Source organism: Heptranchias perlo, chromosome 14 (assembly GCF_035084215.1).
Source record: "Heptranchias perlo isolate sHepPer1 chromosome 14, sHepPer1.hap1, whole genome shotgun sequence".
NCBI classification, from domain to species: Eukaryota; Metazoa; Chordata; class Chondrichthyes; order Hexanchiformes; family Hexanchidae; genus Heptranchias; species Heptranchias perlo.
Window position 1 is genome coordinate 47,251,333 of NC_090338.1, and position 23,888 is coordinate 47,275,220.

Sequence of the window (23,888 nt, forward strand, 5' to 3'; positions counted from 1 at the left end):
AAAGGTAGTGATCTCAGGATTACTACCAGTGCCACGTGCTAGTGAGTATAGGAACAGGAGAATAGACCAGATGAATGTGTGGCTGCAGGGATGGTGTAGGAGGGAGGGATTTAGATTTCTGGGACATTGGCACCGATTCTGGGGAAGGTGGGACCTGTACAAGCGGGACGGGTTACACCTGAGCAGGACCAGGACCGATGTCCTTGCGGGAGTATTTGCTAGTGCTGTTGGGGAAGGTTTAAACTAAAATGGCAGGGGGATGGGAACCTGAGCAGGGATACAGAGGAGAGAGAAACAAGGATAGAAACAAAAGACAGAAAGGGAAGAAGCAGTGGAAGGCAGAGAAAACAAGGGCAAGAAACAAATAGGGCCTTAGTGGAAAATAAAACTAAGATGACTAGCAATCTTGAAAAGACAAGTCTAAAGGCATTGTGTCTTAATGCGCGGAGCATTCGCAATAAGGTAGATGAATTAACAGTGCAGATAGATATTAACGGGTATGATATAGTTGCGATTACGGAGACATGGCTCCAGCGTGACCAAGGATGGGAACTGAACATCCGGGGTATTCAATATTTAGGAACGACAGGCAAAAAAGGGAAAGGAGGTGGGGTAGCGTTGTTAGTAAAGGAGGAAATCAATGCAATAGTGAGGAAGACATCATAGTGAGGAAGGATATTGGCTCGCAAAATCACGATGTGGAATCTGTATGGATGGAGCTAAGAAACACCAAGGGGCAGAAAACATTGGTGGGGGTTGTCTATAGGCCCCCAAACAGTAGTGGAGATGTAGGGGAGGGCATTGAACAGGAAATTAGAGCCGCATGCAAGAAGGGTACAACTATAATCATGGGTGACTTTAATCTACATATAGATTGGTCAAACCAAATTAGCAATAATACTGTGGGGGAGGAATTCCTGGAGTGTGTACGTGATGGATTTCTAGACCAATACATTGAGGAACCAACTAGAAAACAGGCGATCCTAGACTGGGTGTTGTGCAATGAGAAAGGATTAATTAACAATCTTGGTGTGCGGGGTCCCTTAGGGAAGAGCGACCATAACATGATAGAATTCCTCATTAAGATGGAGAGTGAAGTAGTTGAATCCGAAACTAGGGCCCTGAATCTAAATAAAGGAAATTACAAAAGTATGAGGTGCGAGTTGGCTATGATAGATTGGGGAACTTTACTAAAAGGGATGACGGTGGATAGGCAATGGCTAATATTTAAAGAACGTGTGCAGGAATTACAGCAATTACTCATTCCTGTCTGGCGCAAAAATAAAACAGGAAAGGTGGCTCAACCGTGGCTTACAAAAGAAATTAGGGTTGTGTTAGATCCAAAGAGGAGACATATAAAATTGCCAGAAAAAGCGGCAAGCCTGAGGATTGGGAACAGTTCAGAATTCAGCAAAGGAGGACAAAGAGATTGATTAAAAGGGGAAAAATAGAGTATGAGAGTAAACTTGCAGGGAACATAAAAACTGACTGTAAAAGCTTTTATAAATATATCAAGAGAAAAAGATTAGTGAAGACAAATGTAGGTCCCTTGCAGTCAGAAATGGGGGAAATTATAATGGGGAACAAAGGAATGGCAGAACAATTAAACACATACTTTGGTTCTGTCATCACAAGGAGGACACAAATAACCTGCCAGAAATGTTAGGGAACCAAGGGTCCAGTGAGAGGGAGGAACTGAAGGAAACCAGTATTGGTAAAAAAAAAGTGCTAGGGAAATTAATGGGGCTAAAGACTGACAAATCCCCAGGGCCTGATAATCTACATCCCAGAGTACTAAAAGAAGTGGCCCTGGAAATAATGGATGCATTGGTGATCATCTTCCAAAATTCTGTAGACTCTGGAACAGTTCCTACAGATTGGAGGATGGCAAATGTAACCCCACTATTTAAAAAAGGAGGGAGAGAAAAAACAGGGAATTACAGACCAGTTAGCCTAACATCAATAGTGGGGAAAATGCTAGAGTCTATTATAAAAGATGTGATAACAGAACACTTGGAGGGCATTAACGGGATTGGACAAAGTCAGCATAGGTTTATGAAAGGGAAATCATGCTTAACAAATCTACTGGAGTTTTTTGAGGCTGTAACTTATAGAATAGATAGAGGAGAACCAGTGGATGTGGTGTATTTGGATTTTCAGAAGGCTTTTGATAAGGTCCCACACAAGAGGTTAGTGTGCAAAATTAAAGCACATGGGATTGGGGGGAATATACTGGCATGGATTGAGAATTGGTTGACAGACAGGAAACAGAGAGTAGGAATAAACAGGTCTTTCTCTGGGTGGCAGGCAGTTACTAGTGGGGTACCGCAGGGATCAGTGCTTGGGCCCCAGCTATTCACAATATATATCAATGATTTGGATGAGGGAACTAAATGTAACATTTCCAAGTTTGCAGACGACACAAAGCTGGGGTGGAATGTGAGCTGTGAGGAGGATGCAAAGAGGCTCCAATGTGAATTAGACAAGTTGGGTGAGTGGGCAAGAACATGGCAGATGCAGTATAACATGGATAAATGTGAGGTTATCCACTTTGTTTGTAAAAACAGAAAGGCAGATTATTATCTGAATGGTGATAGATTGGGAAAAGGGGAGGTACAACGAGACCTGGATGTCCTTGTACACCAGTCGCTGAAAGCGAGCATTCAGGTGCAGCAAGCAGTTAGGAAGGCGAATGTTACGTTGGCCTTCATTGCAAGAGGATTTCAGTACAGGAGCAGGGATGTCTTACTGCAGTTATACAGGGCCTTGGTGAGACCACATCTTGAGTATTGTGTGCAGTTTTGTTCTCCTTATCTGAGGAAGGATGTCCTTGCCATAGAGGGAGTGCAACGAAGGTTTACCAGACTGATTTCTGGGATGGCAGGACTGACGTATGAGGAGAGATTGGGTCGACTAGGCCTATATTCACTCGAGTTTAGAAGAATGAGAGGTGATCTCATCGAAACATATAAAATTTTAACAGGACCAGACAGACTAGATGCAGGGAGGATGTTCCCGATGGCTGGGGAGTCCAGAACCAGGGGTCACAGTCTCAGGATACGGGGTATGCCATTTAGAACCGAGATGAGGAGAAATTTCTTCACTCAGATGGTGGTAAACCTGTGGAATTCTCTACCACAGAAGGCAGTGGAGGCCAAGTCATTAGATGTATTCAAAAAGGAGATAGATATATTTCTTAATGCTAAAGGGATCAAGGGATATGGGGAAAAAGCAGGAACAGGGTACTGAGTTGGACGATCAGCCATGATCATTTTGAATAGTGGAGCAGGCCCGAAGGGCCGAATGGCCTACTCTTGCTCCTATTTTCTATGTTTCTATGTTTCTTTTCTAGAGAAAAGAACCCCAGCCTGTTCAATCTTTCCTGATAGGTATAACCTCTCAGTTCTGGTATCATCCTCGTAATTCTTTTTTGCACCTTCTCCAGTGCCTCTATATCCTTTTTATATAATGGAGACCAGAACTTTTCACAGTACTTCAAGTGTGGTCTAACCAAGGTTCTATACAAGTTTAACATAAATTCTCTGCTTTTCAATTCTATCCCTCTAGAAATGAGCCCCAGTGCTTGGTTTGCTTTTTCTATGGCCTTATTAAACTGCGTTACTACTTTTAGTGATTTGTCTTTCTGTGTCCCAGATCCCTTGGCTCCTCTACCCTATTTTGACTTTTATTATCCATGTGGTCCCTTTATTCTTTCCACCAAAATGTAATACCTCACACTTATCTATATTGAAATTTATTTGCCAATTACACACCCACTCTGCAAGTTTATCAATGTCTTCCTGTATTTTGTCGCAGTCCTCCTCAGTATTATCTATATCCCCCAATTTGATGTCGTCCGCAAATTTTGAAATTGTACTTCCAATTCCCGAGTCCAAATCATCTATGTAAATGGTGAACAACAGTCATCTCAGCACGATCCTTGTGGAACACCACTTCCCATCTTTTGCCAGTCTCGGTAATTACCTTCAACCCCTACTCTCTCTTTTCTGTTTTGTAGCCAGCCTTCTACCCATTCTGCTACTTGTTCTCTGACTCAACATGCTCTGACCTTAGTCATGAGTCTACTATGCAGTATCTTATCCACCCTTACTTCCCTCAGCAACCTAGCATGCATCCCATCTGGACCGGGAGACTCTTCTATTTTGAGCGCTGCCAACATTTGAAGTACCTCCTCGTTATTTATTTTTATCCCATCCAATTTCTTCACTACCTCCTCCTTTACTGTGGTATTAGCTGCATCCTCTTGTTTTGTGAAAACAGATGCAAAGTATTAATTTAGTACCTCAGCCATGTCCTCTGCCTCCACAGGAAGATTCCCTTTTTGGTCCCTAATTGGCCCCACCTTTCCTTTGACTATCCTTTTATTATTTGTATGTTTATAAAAGACTTTAGTGTTCCCTTTTATGTTACCCACTAATCTTTTCTCATATACTCTCTTTGCCCCTCTTATTTCCTTTTTCAGTTCTCCTCTGCATTTCTGTATTCTGCTTTATTCTCTGCTATATTACGAATCTGACATTTATCATAAGCCTCCTTTTTCAGTTTAATTTTAATCTCTATATCTTTAGTCATCCAGAGAGCTCTAGCTTTGGATGCCCTTCCTTTCCCCCCTCTTAGAAATGTATCTAGTCTGTATCCGAACTATCTCCTCTTTTAAGTTCTCCCATTGCTCATTTACTGTTTTACCTGCTAATCTTTGTTTCCAATCCACCTGGGCTAGATCCCTTTTCAGCTCACTGAAATTAGCCTTCTTCCAGTTGTGTATCTTCACCTTTGTCCCTTGTCCCTTCCATAACTACACTAAACCTAATGATATTGTGTTTTAGTTTAATAAAATGTCCAAATTTCATAATTAAATTAATATTTTTTTAGGCATTTGTTTTTAATTTGTTCTTAGGATGTGGGCAAGTCTGGCAAAGCCTAATCATTGTAAATAAAGGCCTAAACATTGCAAAAAGTATTCTTACTACCTAGATTTCAATTTTCTGCCTTGAAAATAAAATGAAAAAGTTCTGTCAGATTTTGTGAGAATTACTGCACTCCTAACTGACCTAATCCTGCTCAACAAAAGTGAACTTCTTGTCAATTTATGAGAAAAAACATGAAACTGACAGTGGAGAGTCTGCATCCAGACCATCCACCAACTGAAGGCATAGCAGAAGAAGGAAATGAAGGGACCTAAAGAAAAAAGCATGGGAATGAGGGGAGAAGTGATTAATGTGTGAAGGATGGAGATTAATTACTAAGAAAAACAGGGTTTTTTTGTTCTATTTGCTAGGTACTACGCCATTTGTTGTCAGCCTCTGGTTTACAGGAACAAAATGACACCCTTACGAGTTACTATAATGCTCGGAGGTTGTTGGATTATCCCATCATTCATTTCATTCCTTCCTATCATGCAAGGCTGGAACAGTATCGGGATACAGGAATTGGTAAGTGCTTTACAACCTAATAAAAATGCATTATGATGCAAATATATGTTACATACTACTGTGTCATACATTATCATGTAAAATAATAAATGTTGTGATAATACTCGCATATAATATTGCAACACTTGCACTGCAGCAATTCATACTGTAGCAGTTGCGGGTTCAAGATAGCACCTGTGATGGCACCACCCAGAATTATAGCTCTCTCCCCACGAGCTACATCTATGGCCATAATTTGACTCTTCTGAAATCAACCTCTCTCTGAAGTAATGTTGCTCCAAGAGTGCCATTTCACCACTGCTGCTGGCTGTATCTCTGTACATAAATCACTGCTCAACTTCTGTTAGAGACTTTGTTTTTGCTGATTGTACTTGCTGACTGTTACTCCACACAGCGCACTGCTTTCTCCCATGTGTGGTGTGCAAATTCTGAATGAACATCAGCCTCTGACTGCTAATGCAACTAAATCAGGAGATAGCAGGTAAATGGCCTGCAGTGAAGAGCTAAGGAATGGGTGCAAAGGACGCATTGCAGTTTTGCAGAGGCATGAGAGAACTAAACTACCGATGGGGGGAGATAACCTGAAGTTATACGACTGAAGGATTTTTCAACATTTCTAGGAGTCGTGTGCCTCATTACCTGTTTCAGATGTGTGAGAGAATTTGCAGGTTTATTACGATAAGCTGCTACTTTTCATTGCCGCTAACAAATCTAATTTCTCAAAATTAGCATGTAATAATTCTACTTGCTTTCACAATTTCATTAGCATTTCTTAAAGATGGTAGTAAAGCATGTTTTTCTCCTATTGCTTCGCACCAAAGTTATTGGGTCCAAGTCACAAGCAATTTAATTCTGGGTAAATGCTGATCCCAAGACATATAGCTGACTTAAACCACATATATTTATTTTCTCCCCTCCCATGATCTCCTGAAGGAGTTTATGCTGGGTATGCTTTCAATGGCTCTGGCTACCCTCTGGCCATTGACCCAAGTGATTATTCTTCACCTCTTGAGACCATAGTTAAAAACTGTATAACTTAGACAAAAAATAGATGGTGTTCCTTCATTTACGCAGGTAGATTTTCCTGCTGCTGCACCTGGGTGCAATGGATTGCATGAGTGAAGCAAATATAAGAAAATTAGGCGGGGATGTGCGCATGCCTATAAGGGAGCCCACCTGATTTTTCATACATTTAAATTAATGGATGGTAAATTGGACAGAGTCCCCTATGGACATCTTCTCCTCCATGCTCAATTTCACACTACTCACTGTGCCCATGCGCTCTATTACAGTTAGGTGCAGAAATGAGAAAATCTCCCCATAATTTATTCATACATTATTATGTCATTGACCTTAAAATAAGGACAAAATTAACACCTTGCTGATAACTTTTAGTTAAATCATTTCATTCTATCTTAAAGGGACAGTTTGCTTCATTGGTTTATTTTTTAAATTTTCAACAAAGCTGTACTGTGCCCTCGGATTCTGGTTAAAATATATATATATATTTACAGTTGTCATAATACATGCTAATGTTGCTGATTTTACCACAAATAACGTAGTGAAGATCTGCCACTTCTTTAATAATATTTTGGCAAATGAATGTTGAAATAAATGTAGTTATTTATTTTTTAAAATCGATATGTGAGAAATCAAAGTGTTCCCAAAGAGATGTTTTTATTTTGATTAAAATGTCTCCACATATATTCAAATGAAAAAAAAATGCATAATATCACAAGATTTTGATTTTTGTCATTTTGCAGGTAGAAGAAAGAAAATTCAGCAATGACACGAATACAACATATTGTATTTTCATGGTTAACAAACCATATGCCATAACATGCTCAGTTGTAGCATTTTACATACCTCTTATTTTAATGGTACTGGCATACCAAAGGATATATGTGACTGCTAGACAGCATGCACGTCAGATTGAAATGTTAAAACGTGCAGGAACCTCAACGGACTCTGGGCAACAGACTGACCATCCAGGCAACCACAGAATGAAGACTGAAACCAAAGCAGCCAAAACCTTGTGCATTATTATGGGATGTTTTTGTCTCTGTTGGGCACCATTTTTCATCACAAATATTGTGGACCCATTTATAAACTACTCTGTTCCAGACCAGCTATGGACAGCCTTCCTATGGCTTGGATACATTAATTCAGGGCTGAATCCATTTTTGTACGCTTATTTGAACAAGTCCTTCAGGCGTGCCTTCCTGACAATTCTGTGCTGTGGTGAAAGGTACAGACGATCCTCTTTACTGGGACAAACAATACCTTGTTCTACAACAATCAATGGATCAGCACATGTATTGAGGTAAGTGTTACACATTAAATTTCCTTTTAAATCAGTCCGAATATAGGTGATAAAACAATTTCAATATTGACCTATAGGTCCCAGCTCTATGATCTCGGTGAGTCTAACCATTTTCTTTGCACTTCCAGTTCCTGCTTTATTACTCAAACCAGTTTGATTTAAGATGAGATAACAGATTTTATGAGTTTTTATGCATGTTTCTGGGTGGTTTCTGAGCAGGCGAGTGTGGGAAATACAGTGGAGATCTTTTCTGCTGTTGGGCAGGTGTATTCAAATTAAATAGTAGTGATGGAAATACATTAGCTGACATATTTTCCATCATTAACACCTTAGCAATGCTGGGCAGCAGGACCTTCATTCCATTCCTGGCATCCAGCATTGCTACAGCAGTGGAGGGGGATTTAAAACTTAAAGGGCAGCAAAGACTTCTGCAAATGATCACAGAGCAATCGATGGCAGTGAAACAATTGGCAACTGAAAAAATGGACTCAAACTTTAATATTTCTTTCTTTGGACCAGCATTAGCAGCAGTGATTTCCCTCCACTCTATCTGAGGCAATGGCCTGATGGGGCTAGAAATAGCACTAGGAACCCATCACAATTATTATAACTAACCTGATCCCAGAAGACCTGCCAGAGGCTGGGTGGAATTAGATAGGCAAAGCCACTGAACTGACAGGAATTGCTCTAGATCAGAAAATCCAGGCCAGTAAGAGTTTCATAAGTGGAGCAATAGATGACTAAAATCTTTAGTGGATTTAGAGGAATAGGAATGTTTCCATTTAATCTAATCCCTAGACAGTTCTAGAATGTAGATATTTGTAGAAGGTGGATGTGCATTGGTAATTATATTTTTAAAGCTAGTGCTTCTAAACCTGACTTTGTTGTGAGTTGATTTGAATGTATTTTGTTCATGCAAGCTTCAGTTATTCATATTTCCTTAAAATACATAAAATAGACATTCTTAACAATTTAATTCCAAATGTGGGTGTGGAAATTCCTGGGGTGGGGAATGGTGCATCTTAGGCAGATTGTCTACTGGGAGTCAGGGTAGGAATTTGTGGCCGAACCCTGGTCGACTGGGTTTCTGTCCCATTTACCTTGGGGGTGATTTTAAACCCCAAGAACAGGTGGGTTGGGGGCGGGTGGGAGTTGAAAATAGTTTTTTTGGGTCGCAACCACAAAATTTTCGGACTTTGCATTCCCAGTGGGAAGCCTGTACTTTTCCGCGCCGACGTTAAACCCGGAAATAAAGCCGGGTTGCGGTCGCAACCCAAAAAACAACTATTTTCAACTCCCACCTTGGGGTTTAAAATCACCCCCCTTGTTTCTGAAATTCCAATGGGGGCGCCGGTGAAGCTTACACCTGCCTCCCCATTGTCCACAACCAGCTTGGTGGGCATGTCTGGGATGTTCCCAGCTTACCCTGGGAGTTTTCCCTTGTTCGGCCAATCAGAGGCACACCTGCTGAGAGCATGCATGGGGATCAATTACTTTCTGATTCCAGTCCCTTAGCTCCCTACAGAAAATAAAAAATGGGCAACTTGTTTCTTTGCCCAAAAATGGCTTTGAGGCACCTCCAATGGAGTGGCAGGGTGCTGCTGCACTTTCTAGCACCTCATTGTGTTGGGTTTCTCTGTTCTGCCTCCACAGGTGCGGGCCACCCACCCTGAATACCCGGAGAATGAGAGGTGGATGATTGTGACTGGCAGCAGCCCTCAGGAGTGCTGTGGAGCGGAAGGAGCATTCCTACTCCTCCTGGCTCCACATGAAGGTTAACCTTTTTTTGTCGGCTGTATCCATGACAAAGAAACCTGAGTGGAGCGAGCCTGATGCCTGCTCCACTCACAGCAGCCCAATTTCAGGAAGGGATCCTGAAACAGGTGTTAGGCCCCTCATCAGCATATGCAAGGGGCCTATCGCCTATTTTAGGTGGCAGCCAGGGACTCCTGAAAAATCACCCAGCCCAATATGGGATCGGACTTATTTCAGGTGTCTTTGGGACATGGGTCATAAATTGTTCCTTTTTACCCCCATTTTTAACCCATGAAATTGGCGCAATGAGCTCCAATATCTACCCCAATCGCTCCAGTGAGGAACTAGCACAGGCACAGGCATGATGGGATGAATGGTCACGGGTGCTGAAATTTCTGTGGTTAATGACTTCCATGTCCCAACAGCTCAGGAATCATTGTACTTCATGGAGCATTTGATCATCTCTATCTATTCTTAATATTATAACCTTCAGTCCGATTCCTAGCGAGATACTTATCCAGCTGTTTGGAGCTAAATGTGACTGGGCAATCCTACATTCTTATCATGTGTACAAAGTTTTAGATTGGTAGATATAGTTGACTTGATGAGCTACTATTGAGAATTCCTTGACTTATCGCTATGCAACAGGATCAATAGAAAACTTGACCAGAATTATATATAAATGCCAGATACTCTTTAAAAGCCTATTTCTGCAGGTAGTTCTAGCATTACTGTTAGCCAGCTAGAAAATCCATGTGGGTTGCCTCCTGAATTTTTTTCAAATGACGCTTACTTGGTATAATAATAGGAACCATTTTATTTTTGCAAACCGATTGCATAAATAAAATAAGCGAAGTGCTTTTCTGGCAGTTCTTGGAGTTTTCCAGTGAAATCCTGCCAAAACTTAAGGGTATATTTAGTGATCTTGAACTTCCTGTAGGCAGTCACAATCACAGAATGCATTGGTTGGAGATCGGGCTATAATGCTGTAGTAACAATTCTCCAACCCATGCTCTTTTTGAGTGTTAATTTACTCTTTTATTCATTAGTTTTGAAAATATATACCTTCTTCTAACATTACTGATATTTAATTTGGTTGCACACTATGTGACAATGAGTTAAGAGTGATAATTGAGAGTAGTGATGTGATAACTTTGGGAATCATAGTATCATAGTAGGTACAGCAGAGGAGGAGGCCATTTGGCCCATCGTGCCTGTGCCGGCTCTTTGAAAGAGCGATCCAATTAATCTCATTCCCCTGCTCCTTCCCCATAACCCTGTAATTTTTTTTCCCTTCAAGTATTTATCCAGTCCCCTTTTGAAAGTTACTATTGAATCTGCTTCCATCACCCTTTCAGGCAGCGCATTCCAGATCATTATAACTCGCTGCATAAAAAAATGTTTCCTCGTGTCGCCTCTGGCTCTTTTGCCGATCACCTTAATCATGAGAAGTTAATAGCAAAAATAACCTCCTGCATCCTTAAGGGTGGAATGATCATTTCAGTTTTTCAGTTAAACAGCTATTATCACGTTAAGGCCATAAGTTAATTGACAATCATTTAGAAAGAGTGCAAAAGACAACAATACGCTGAACATACCAACCATCAATCATTCTGAGTGACAGTCATAAATTGGCCTCTTTCCTCTCAGTTGCAGTCATTTTATTCTAATCCTGAGCAGTATCAATATAGAAACCAGACCTGAACTCTGATTTCATCTTATCACCATGCAGAGATATGTATAACTCAGCCTGCCTAGCTGGATCTTTATCAGGAAAAGTATAATCCCTGCAGAACAGTCAAGAACAACATGACAAATGGTCAACAAGAAACCATTACTTGGAAAACAGAACTGTCATTCAAGAAGGCACAAAGCTCCTTCAAATTAGTCACTGATGCCCTTGAATTGAATTGCTAGAGGTTGGTATTTATAGAAAACTCTTGAACCAAAACAATTTATGAGTACTACAGACTTCCAGAATCCACAGGCACTAAATTATATTTTTATAATTTCATTTTAATAACATATTCATGTTTTGGAATTTCCAATTATGTGATAGCATCACAGTGTATGTCATCTGAAATGAAATAAAATTTAGGTGTGCTGTAAATGTAAAATTCATGTTTTTTTCTTTTATTGAAGTGCAAGTTAACCACTAACATACACTAACTCTTTCCGATTTTTATCAACCTCTATCGTGTTTTCAAGATTTTCTATTCTCATTTACTTTTAAGCCATTGTACATTTTGATTAAACTGTGCTTGCTGAAGAGTAATTTAATACAACTTCACCTACTACCAGTCTGTCATGGAAAAACCTGGAAGTCATAGAATCATTGCATGGTTACAGCACAGAAGGAGGCCATTTGGCCCATTGAGCCCCCGTGCCGGCACTTTGTAAGAGCAATCCAGTTAGTCCCATTCACCTGCTCTTTTCCCATGCCCCTGCACATTTTTTCCTTTCATGTATTTATCCAATTCCTTTTTGAAAACCACGATTGAATCTGCTTCCACCACCCTTTCAGGCAACGCATTCCAGATCATAACTACTCGCTATATAAAAAACTTTTTCCTCATGTTGCCTTTGGTTCTTTTGCCAATCACCTTAAATCTGTGTCCTTTGGTTCTTGACCCTTCTGGCAATGAGAACAGTTTCTCTTTATTTACTTTATCAACACCCTTCATGATTTTGAACACTTCTATCAAATCTCCTCTTAACCTTCTCTGCTCTAAGGAGAACAACCCCAGCTTCTCCAGTCTTTCCACATAACTGAAGTCCCTCAACCCTGGAACCATTCTAGTAAATCTTTTCTGCACCCTCTCTAAGGCCTTCACATCCTTCCTAAAGTGCGGTTCCCAGAATTGGACACAATACTCAAGTTATGGCCGAACCAATGTTTCATAAAGGATCACTATAACTTCCTTGCTTTTGTGCTGTATGCCTCTATTTATAAAGCCCAGGATCCCGTATGCTTTTTTAACTGTTTTCTCAACCTGTCCTGCTACCTTCAAAGATTTTGCACATATACCTCAGGTCTCTCTCTTCCTGCACCCCCTTTAGTCTGAGGGGTAACTGATTATTTTAAAATTAAAAACCTGAAAAAATGTAAACCATGCACCATTGGAGACTGATTTTCCTGATCTTTGCCCCTGGGAATGCCTATCCTCCAGGCGCAAAGGTTAGGAAAAGAAGATGGACCCTGTCACGTTGGGTCTCCATCATCTTATGTTATCCGGGATTTCTAGGCCAATTAGGAAGGTAATAGGCACAGGCCCAGCAATGTCATGGCAATGAGGTGGGAGACAGCATTCTCTCCCTTCTGCCTCAATTTCTGTTACTGTGGCCAGGAGGAACCCAGGTGCAGGACCACCCCGTGAAGCTGACAATGGGGGCTTGCAAGGGTCTGAGGGGGCTTGATAGTAAACTTGTAAGAAGAAGAAACATATCTTTCTGTTGCCTCCAGGACTTTGCTCCCAGTTCCTTTTTAGATTCTCTGACCTGAGGGGGCTCTGCGCAAGTAGTAAGGCCCACTTGATGTGGGGACCCTACATTTGAGCATCCACCAAGCTGAAACTCAGAAACATGAGATGGAAGGTGTGGTGACATCACCCCCTCACCTCCCTCAGGGAGACCTCTCAAAACACAATGGGCTCGATTTTCAAAGTGAAAAATGGGTGGGTTAGGGGTGGGGGGGCATTGAAAATTGCCACCATTTCAGACCCATTTAAGGGGTTGGGCCTTAAAACCTTTCAAGGAGGCTTTGGGCCTCCATTTTTCTGGACTTCACGATTTCAACCCCGGGGAACTGGGATTCCCGGGTCTTCTGTTTGCGCCTCGCAAAAGGAGGTGAGAAGGCCCAAGACTAACAGGTAGGTGCCTAGAAAGGCACAGCTTGTGGACCGGGAGGAGCAGGAGTACTTCCCCCAGGCCCAACAAGCCAACCTGCACTGATCCCCCAATGATTGCGGACAACCGACCCCCGATTGCGGACCCCGTCCCGATTGCAGACCCCCAACCCCGATCCTCCCCCCACTCCGATCCTCCTACCCCGACCCCGACCCGACTCTCGACCCTGATCCTGCCCCCCCACTCCGATCCTCCGACCCCTGATCCTCCTCCCACCACCAACCCCGATCCTTCCCCCACTCCGATCCTCTTACCCCCGACCCTGATCTTCCCCTGGCCCCTGACCCCGATCCTCCAACCCCCGACTCCCCGATCCTTCCCTCCAGTCCAATCGTCTGACCCTCAATCCTCCCCCTCAACGATCACGGACCCCCACGATGACCCCCGATCCTGACACCCCTCCCCGTTCCCATCCCCCATGACTCACGATCCCCTTGCCAACCTATGCCCGCCCATACCAACCTATGCCCACCCATGCCCACCCATGCCCACCCATGCCCCCCATGCCCCTCCTCCCCCCCCCCCCCATCCATACAAACAAAGACTTACCTGAAGACATCCTCTCCCTAGATGGTCTCCCATCCGACTGAGACCAGCCTGTCAATCAGCCGATCAGTTGGATGGGAAACCGACAAAAAAAAAGACGTCCTTACGTCAAAATCATACTATTGGGTTTCCCGACCTCAATTTGACCCCACCCCCACCCCCACGCCCCCTTCCCGGCTCGGTTTTAAAATTGAGCCCAATACAAAAACAGAACAGGAGACCCAGTGTAATGGCTTTGCACTCCTTTTTCCATTGCTTTGATCCTGGAAAATAGGCAGATTACCAATCAACCATATTACATATTCAGGGTGAGCCAGGGCAGGCAGGATGCAATTAGGATAGGACCTATCAAAACTTCTGGTCCATTTGGTGTTGTCATATACAACTGTAGGAATCATACAACATAATTCTCACATTTGCATTCTTAGCAACGTTGGATGCAAAGATTGCCTGTGTGCCCCTGGTGTCCAATGTTGCTATGGCGACGGAGGCATTTAAATTTTAAAAAGCTGAGGTTTGCCTGGGTATCCCTACTGCAATTGGATCACAAGCCAATATGGAAACTGGCTTCTCCAAAACACAACCAATTCTTTACTTTGAATTTGTTTGGGCAGGCACAATTGCACTGTGACCAGTACTGCAGTGAGTTTCCTGAGGCAGGCACCCAGGGTGACATGGCCATCTGCCCTATGCATGAAAATACATCTGACCCTGGAAAATGAGATGTGATCATGGGCTCAACTAGGGACCAGGCAGATGTTCCTGCTCAGATCTATCCCTTAAAGGTCTCCCAAGGAAATTCAGCCCCTTTGTGCCTAGTGCACTTTTTATCTTTACCAAAAATGTTTTATAAATACATAAAGAGCAAGAGGATAATTGAGAAAAGAGTAGGGCCTATTAGAGACCAAAAAGGTTACCAAAGAGGGGGAAGATGCAGAGATTGTAGTTAAGGAGGAGGAGTGTGAAATATTGGGTGGGATAAACATAGTGAGAGAGGAAGTATTAAGGGATTTAGCATTTTTGAAAGTAGATAAATCGCCAGGCCTGAATGAAATGTATCTCAGGCTGTTAAGAGAAGCAAGGGAGGAAATAGCAGAGGCTCTGACCATCATTTTCCAATCCTCCATGGCTACAGGCATGGTACCTGAAGATTGGAAGACTGCTAACGTCGTACCGTTGTTTAGAAACGGAGGAAGAGATAGACCGAGTAATTATAAGCCAGTCAGTCTAACCTCAGTGGCGAGCAAATTATTGGAATCAATTCTGAGGGACAGCATAAATCGTCATTTAGAAAGGCATGGGTTAATCAAGGACAGTCAGCATGGATTTGTTAAGGGAAGGTCGTGTCTGACTAACTTGATTGAATTTTTTGAGGAGGTAACAAGGAGGGTCGATGAGGGTAATGCATTTGATGTAGTGTATGTGGATTTTAGCAAGGCTTTTGACAAGGTCCCACATGGTAGACTAGTCAAAAATGTAAAAGCCCATGGGATCCAAGGGAAAATGGCAAGTTGGATCCAAAATTGGCTCAGTGGCAGGAAGCAAAGGGTAATGGTTGACAGGTGTTTTTGCGACTGGAAGGATGTTTCCAGTGGGGTTCCGCAAGGCTCAGTACTAGATCCCTTGCTTTTTATGGTATATATTAATGATTTGGATTTGAATGTGGGGTGCTTGATCAAGAAGTTTGCATATGATACAAAAATTGGCCATGTGGTTGATAGTGAGGAAGAAAGCTGTGGACTGCAGGAAGATATCAATGGACTGGCCAGGTGGGCAGAAAAGTGGCAAATGGAATTCAATCCAGAGAAGTGTGAGGTAATGCATTTGGGCAGGGCAAATAAGGTAAGGGAGTACACAATAAATGGGAGGATACTTAGAGGTGTGGAGGAACAAAGGGACCTTGGAGTGCATGTCCACAGATCCCTGAAGGTAGCAGGACAGGTAGATAAGGTTGTTAAAAAGGCATACGGGATATTTTCGTTTATTAGCCGAGGCGTAGAATTTAAGAGCAGGGAGGTTATGCGAGAACTGTATAAAACATTGGTTAGGCTACAGCTTGAGTACTGCGTACAGTTCTGTTCACCACATTAAGGATAGATGTGATTGCACTAGAGAGGATTTTTTTTTATTTGTTCATGGGATGTGGGCATCACTGGCAAGGCCAGCATTTATTGCCCATCCCTAATTACCCTTGAGAAGGTGGTGGTAAGCCGCCTTCTTGAACCGCTGCAGTCCGTGTGGTGAAGGTTCTCCCACAGTGCTGTTAGGTAGGGAGTTCCAGGATTTTGACTCAGCGACGATGAAGGAACGGCGATATATTTCTAAGTCGGGATGGTTTGTGACTTGGAGGGTAATGTGAAGCTGGAGTTGTTCCCATGTGCCTGCTGCTCTTGTCCTTCTAGGTGGCAGAGGTTGTGGGTTTTGGAGGTGCTGTCGAAGAAGCCTTGGCGAGTTGCTGCAGTGCATCCTGTGGATGGTACACACTGCAGCCACTGTGTGCCGGTGGTGAAGGGAGTGAATGTTTAGGGTGGTGGATGGGGTGCCAATCAAGCGGGCTGCTTTGTCCTGGATGGTGTCGAGCTTCTTGAGTGTTGTTGGAGCTGCACTCATCCAGGCAATTGGAGAGTATTCCATCACACTCCTGACTTGTGCCTTGTAGATGGTGGAAAGGCTTTGGGGAGTCAGGAGGTGAGTCACTCGCCACAGAATACCCAGCCTCTGACCTGTTCTTGTTGCCACAGTATTTATATGGCTGGTCCAGTTAAGTCTCTGGTCAATGGTGACCCTCAGGATGTTGATGGTGGAGGATTCGGCAATGGTAATGCCGTTGAATATCAAGGGGAGGTGGTTAGACTCTCTTTTTGGAGGTGGTCATTGCCTGGTATTTGTCTGGCATGAATGTTACTTGTCACTTATGAGCCCAAGCCTGGATGTTGTCCAGGTTTTGCTGCATGCGGGCACAGACTGCTTCATAATCTGAGGGGTTGTGAATGGAACTGAACACTGTTGCAATCATCAGCGAACATCCCCATTTCTGACCTTATGATGGAGGGAAGGTCATTGATGAAGCAGCTGAAGATGGTTGGGCCTAGGACACTGCCCTGAGGAATTCCTGCAGCAGTGTCCTGGGGCTGAGATGATTGTCCTCCAACAACCACTACCATCTTCCTTTGTGCTAGGTATGACTCCAGCCACTGAAGAGTTTTCCCCTTGATTCTCATTGACTTCAATTTTACGAGGGCTCCTTGGTGCCACGCTCGGTCAAATTCTGTCTTGATGTCAAGGGCAGTCACTCTCACCTCACCTCTGGAATTCAGCTCTTTTGTCCATGTTTGGACGAAGACAGAGGAGATTTACTAGGATGTTGCAGGGCTGGAGAATTTTAGCTATGAGAAAAGATTGGATAGGCTGGGGATGTTTTCTTTGGAACAAAGGAGGCTGAGGGGAGATTTAATTGAGGTATATAAAATTATGACAGGACTAGACAGAGTGGATAGCGTGGACCTATTTCCCTTAGCAGAGGGGTCAGTGACCAGGGGGCATAGATTTAAAGAAATTGGTAGAAGGATTAGAGGGGAGCTGGGGAGAAATTTTTTCACCTAGAGGGTGGTAGGGGTCTAGAACTCACTGCCTGAAAGGGTGGTAGAGGCAGAAACCCTCAACACATTTAAAAAGTACTTGGATGTGCACTTGAAGTGCCGTAACCTGCAGGGCTACGAACCAAGTGCTGGAAAGTGAGATTAAGCTAGTTAGCTCTTTTTCAGTCGGCACAGACATGATGGGCTGAATGGCCTCCTTCTGTGCCGTAACTGTCTATGATTCTACGATTTTATCTCACCTCCTTTGTCACATTTCGGCGTGGCGTGTATGTGTAAATTTCTTGTAGTTGATTGGCTCAAATTTTGTATTCATAAAACAGCAACAAATCAGAACCGGACAGATATGGAATGTACAAATGTAATGTGAAGGAAGCGTATACATAAAATTACAACATTTACTAGAAAATAGTTTTCTGGGTTTAAAATGGTTTAACAATGGATTTCTTCAGAAGCCTGTGTTTCTCTGAGAGCCCTTGGGCTCGGGTTCATAGGCTTGCTAGAGCCAACATGGGCAGCTGAAGAGACTCAGCAAATACAATTGCCAGCCAGTACTGGAGCCTACAACTGCCATCATCCTGCATTCTGAGTCTGTGCTAGCACTGTTGTAATAACTCCCTTCATGAATCAGTATGATTTTCTGCAAGTAATTTACTCAACAACTGGAAACCTGAGCTATAACAGAATAGACCCTTAATTGTAATTTTGTTTTTACTAAACACTTCAAAATAATGTAAAACATGAACTTAGAACTTTTTTTGAGGTAAGTTTTGGCAGAAAATCTCTTTTCTAGGGTTTTTATATTAACAGAAAGGGTGAAACACAGTGATAGACAAAAGTAGAGAGACAGAAAGAAACTAACTGAGCCACAGAGAGAAACAGAGAAGAACATACCCATACAGAGGGAAGAGAGGAGCAAAAAATGAGAATAACAGAGACACATGCACACACTCAAATATATATATGCTTAGGAAAAGAGACAGATAACATTTCAGAGACAGAAACACACAAGTTTTTTCTCATTTTTTTGAACAATGCCACTGATGATCAACTATAATTAGGGCAAGTGATTTGGTGCAGCAAGAATTGCAGAGCAGCTGCAGAAACATGGTTAAAATCTGAGGCAATTGTGGGAGATACTTTTCTCACAATCAGTGTCATTTTTTCTACTCATCAATATTCCAATTTTAATAGCCTTATGTTTAAAATGCCTATGTTATACATCTATCATTTAACAATTAAGGACATTCCTAGCTGGTTACATTAATGGCAGACCATACAGTCAGCAAAAATTCAGCTCACTGGCACCATTTAAAGTATGGATTAAATTGCTGGTTATCAAAGCATGCACCAATAGTACAATCAGTCAATAAAGTAGGGAACTTCCTTCACTGTTGTGCAGATTGAGAAAAGAAGAAAATTAGCACTTTATTGATTAAAGGACGACTGGTGAGTAGAGAAACTGATGAGGAAAATTGACCTCCAGGGTGAAAATCACAGTATATGTTAAAGGACACTTCTTTGATACAAAGCTATATTGTGTGATTAACTCTCTTGTCACTATAAAACAGTGTATCTTCTGACTTACCATGAGCAAGACTACTAGAGGCCGACTAGTATCTATTGATCTATAATCGATAATATTTTAAAAGTTTTATGTACCATGCCCACTTTCTGATGTTACAGGAAAGTCACATCATGCTATTTCCATTGTGTTTGGGTGTTTCCCTGAATGCTACACTATTCCAACATACCTGGTATTTACTTTTAAGCTGTAAGATATGTATAAGGTATCTATACTTACCATTAAACTTAACTTTCAGTCCTCTTGACTCCAGGTGACACTACTGCTCCTCCAAGGTCTATCTCCCTGGTCCATTCCTCTAGGTGGTGCTGTAGGTAGGTTTTATTTAAACATTATCACTCAGAAAACCCATAGGCCAGGTGGTGGACCCCCAGCAGTGGAGGGGGCAGAAAACCAGTGGGGACCTGGTACTCTGGAGTCAGGAGTAGAATTCATCAGTGCCTGCTCTACTGCACTTCTGCCAGCAGAGTGGGCCAGTCATTCTAGGGTCCATATATATTGTTTCCTTTCATGGACTGTCAAGTTTCCTGCATGATAGTTTCTAGTGTTATATCATGTTTCTAGTGTCAGCCATGACTCAGTGGTAACACTTTCGCCTCTGAGTCAGAAGGTTATAAGTTCAAGCCCCACTCCAGAGTTGAGTATAAAATCTAGGCTAACACTTCAGTGCCAAACTGAGGGAGTGCTGCACTGTTAGAGGTGCTGTCTTTTGGATGAGACGTTATGCCCTCTCAAATGGATGTTAAAGATCCCATGGCACTATTTTGAAGAACGGCAGGTGAGGTCTTACCAGTGTCCTGGCCAATATTTATCCCTCAACCAACATCACTAAAACAGATTATCTGGCCATTATTATATTGCTGTTGTGGGAGCTTACTGTGTGCAAATTGGCTGCCGTGTTTTCGACATTACAACAGTGATTACATTTCAAAAGTACTTAATTGGCTGTAAAGCACTTTGGGACTTTCTGAAGATTGTGAAAAGTGCTATATAAAATTCAAGTCTTTCTTTCTTCTTGCATGTGTCAGTTTTATCTAAAGTTTAAAGTATTAATTCAGTAACATGAGTAACTTTGAGGCATTTTGAAGACCCAAAACCTTACTAGAATAAGTTAATTGATCTCTGGGGGATCGATTACCTTCTCTAATGTTGGAGTGGCTCCAGTGGAAGCCAAAGACTTAAAGTTTTTTCTTCAGTCCGTTTGGATCTCAGGGGTACCTCAGACAGAGTGGCAAGGTGTCGGGGTAGGCAATGCTAATGCACCCTTGCAGTTGCTGGCTGCCTACCCAGATATGCAAATGACTTAACCCCAAAATTTAAGGTGGGCTCTCTTAGTCTGGGGCTCAAGTGAGTGGGACTTCCACTTACCTCAGCAGGGTAATATATTCTCTGCCTCCCTCTCACACCTCACTCTTTGTCACCTGTCTCTCACTGTCCTCTCTCTTCCTGACTCTCTCTCTCTCCCTCTCCCTCTCTCTGACACCAGTCTATTGATCTCTCTTCCATTCTCTAAGCTTAATGCACTTTCTGAAGCTTATAGAAAACAAAAGCTACAAGTGTATAATCAGAACAGTGATATTTTTCTCATTCCCTCTCTCACATACACACACAGCCTCTTGACTTTAAAAAAAACACAATAGAAATGTTATCTTAATTTGAAATTTGACCTCTCATTTTTCAAAATTATTTAAAGAAAACCTACTGAGTTGAAAGTTCTGGAAGATCAGACTGCGTAATCCACATTCAGCTCACAGAGTCCCAACTATGAGCAAAAGTATCAAAACCAAACCTAGGCTTTTGGGAGAAGTTAGGCCTGCAATTAAAAGACACAAAAGACAATTCAACAAATAAATATAATCATGTTCTTGTGAAAGATGTAATTTAAAAATATATATTTTGTTTAAACCCTTATTTTATACGTTAGAAATTTCACTTACTGAGAGAAATAAAACAGGAAGCATTTGAACAATTAGCAGGAACCCAATGGCCAGATTGTGCAATCTCAGAGTAACATACTTTATAAAATAGCAGCTATTGTGTGGCATATATGTGGCAGTGTGACAGCTTTAACATTGAAAAGGCCCATCACAGTGCTACCAACAGAAGTAAACGTACTGCTGATGCTTATAATGAATTTTCAAAGAAACACATAGGAATTTAATAAATAATAGGTGGATTTGTCATCTACACCTCAGAGAGGAAGATCTCTATTGTTTGATACTTGTTGCAAAATCATAAATGCGTCCTTATGGGCAAAACTGTGGCAGATAGATTTCAACGCAGGTAAATGTGAACTCATCCATTTTGGACCAAAAAAGGGTAGATCCGAGTATTTTTTAAATGGTGAAAAGTTAGGAGCAGTGGAGATCCAAAGAGATTTAGGGGTCCATGTACACAGATCACAAAACATAGTGGTCAGGTACAAAAACTAATCAAAAGGGCTAATGGAATTGAGGGCTAGAATATAAAGGGGAGGAAATTTTGCTGCAGCTATACAAAGCCTTGATTAGACCACATCTGGAGTACTGTGTACAGTTCTGGGCACAAAAAATAATCAAAAAGGCTAATGGAATTGAGGGCTAGTATATCATAGAATCTTACTAGCACGGAAGGAGGCCATTCGGCCCATCAAGTCCATGCCGACTCTCTGCAAGAGCAATCCAGTTCCACTCCCCTGTCCTTTCCCTGTAGCCCTGCAAATTTTTTACCTTCAAGTACTTATCCAATTCCCTTTTGAAAGCCATGATTGAATCTGCCTCCACCACCCGCTCAGGCAATGCATTCCAGATCATAAACACTCGCTGTTTAAAAAAGTTTTTCCTCATGGTATTTTGCCAATCACCTTAAATCTATGTCCTCTGGTTCTTGACCCTTCCGCCAATGGGAACAGTTTCTTTCTGTCTATTCTGTCTAGACCCTTCATGATTTTGAATACCTCTATCAAATCACCTCGCAACCTTCTCTGTTCCTAGGAGAACAACCCCAGCTTCTCCACTCTATCCACATAACTAAAGTCCCTCATCCCTGAAATCATTCTAGTAAATCTCTTCTGCACCCTCTCTTAGGCCTTCACATCCTTCCTAAAGTGCGGTGCCCAGAATTGGACACAATACTCCTGTTATGGCCGAACCATGCTTTTGTAATCTATGGCCACAATATTAGCGGGGAGGCGGGTTGGCAGCAGGGGAAGCGATTTTGTGCGTGGGTAACCTGCCCAGTAAAATCTGTCCGTTCCCCACGGGATCGCAGGTCAATTAGAGCCACTTAACGTGGCTTCTGGGTTTGCCATCCGAAAGCTGTGCAGCAGGCGGACTGTGCACCCGCAACATAGGCTGTTAGCTGGAGGAGCTCTACTTAAAGGGGCAGTCCTCCAATGGCTGTTCCTGGAGCAAACACCCACACAGCACAATGGAGCAGCACAGGGGAAAGGCTGCTGCTAGATTTAGTGATGCCTCACTCCAGGTGCTACTGGATGGGGTGAGGAGGAGGAGGCATCACTGGGGAACCCGGAAGTCAGCAGGTTGGAGCCGGGTTCCGAACCCGCTCGGCATTTTAGCGATTTTCAGAGCCCCCCGCCCCAATGCACCCGCTCCATCACCCGAAAATTGGCCCCTATGTCTCTATTTATAAAGCCCAGGATCCTGTATACTTTTTTAACCGCTTTCTCAACCTGCCCTGCCACATTCAACGATTTGTGCACATATACCCCCAGATCTCTCTGTTCCTTCACCCTTTTAGAATTGTACCCTTTAGTTTATAAAGGGGAGGAAGTTGTGCTACAGCTATACAAAGCCCTGGTTAGACCACATTTGGAGTATTGTGTACAATTTTAGGCACTGCACCTTAGGAAGGGTATATTGGCCTAGGAAGGAGTGCAGCGCAGGTTCACCAGAATGTCACCAGGGTTAAATTATGAGGAGAGATTACATAAACTGGGCTTGTATTCCCTGGAAATAGAAGGTTAAGGGGTGATTTGATTGAGGTCTTTAGGATTTTGAAAGGAATTGATAGGGTAGATAGAGAGAAACTTTTTTCTGCTGGTGGGGGAGTCTAGGACAAGGGGGCATAACCATTCAGGAGAGAAGTTTGGGAACACTTCTTTATGCAAAGGGTGGTAGAAGTGTGAAACCTTCTCCCACAAAAAGCAGAAGATGCTAGCTGAATTAATAATTTTAAGTCTGAGAACAATAGATTTTTACGAGCCAAGGGTATTAAGGGATATGGAGCCAAGGCGGGCAAATGGAGTTGGGATACAGATTAGCCATGATCTCATTGAGTGACAAAATAAGCTCGAGGGGCTGAATGGCCTACTTCCATTCCTGTGTTCCACTGAAGCATCTCAACTGCTAGTCCAGCTGAGATCAGCTAACTTAACAGATTGGGAATTGAATCTAAAACCTTCTGGCCTCTATGAAATAATGTAATTTGAAGCAGTGCTTTCTCTCATGAGTTCATGGGATAGCTAATTTCCATAAAGGCTGGGGCAAAATGTAATCAGATGCGGAAAAAAAACTCTAACAGAGTTTATATGAAGTTGCACAATGTCGGTGTGAAAAAAAACTCGCAGGGGCAAGTATCAAAAGCAGAAGTAGTTTTTAGCCAAGTTCTCCCTGCCTTTCCCCTCCAATTTTCTCACTTCCCTTTTGGAAGGCAATGACACATCCAGGATGTGGGTCAACAGACACTAGCCCAACTGTTCAGCATCTCACCCACATGGTCACTCT

At 42.5% G+C, this 23,888-nt stretch overlaps 1 protein-coding gene and 1 long non-coding RNA gene across 4 annotated transcripts in view; one reads left to right on the top strand and one right to left on the bottom strand.

Moving 5' to 3' along the window:
* htr4 (5-hydroxytryptamine receptor 4) overlaps positions 1-23,888 on the top strand; it is a 146,517-nt gene that overhangs the window by 30,835 nt on the left and 91,794 nt on the right. For both annotated transcript variants that reach the window (XM_067996402.1, XM_067996403.1), the window contains 2 exons: positions 5,300-5,453; positions 7,217-7,776. In XM_067996402.1, the coding sequence (XP_067852503.1) occupies positions 5,300-5,453; positions 7,217-7,776 (714 nt within the window). The remainder of the gene's footprint in view (positions 1-5,299; positions 5,454-7,216; positions 7,777-23,888) is intronic.
* LOC137332503 (uncharacterized) overlaps positions 1-23,888 on the bottom strand; it is a 189,411-nt gene that overhangs the window by 3,569 nt on the left and 161,954 nt on the right. For both annotated transcript variants that reach the window (XR_010965679.1, XR_010965678.1), the window contains 3 exons: positions 20,867-20,977; positions 19,384-19,472; positions 7,320-7,463 (listed from right to left, as the gene is read on the bottom strand). This is a non-coding gene — a long non-coding RNA (uncharacterized lncRNA). The remainder of the gene's footprint in view (positions 1-7,319; positions 7,464-19,383; positions 19,473-20,866; positions 20,978-23,888) is intronic.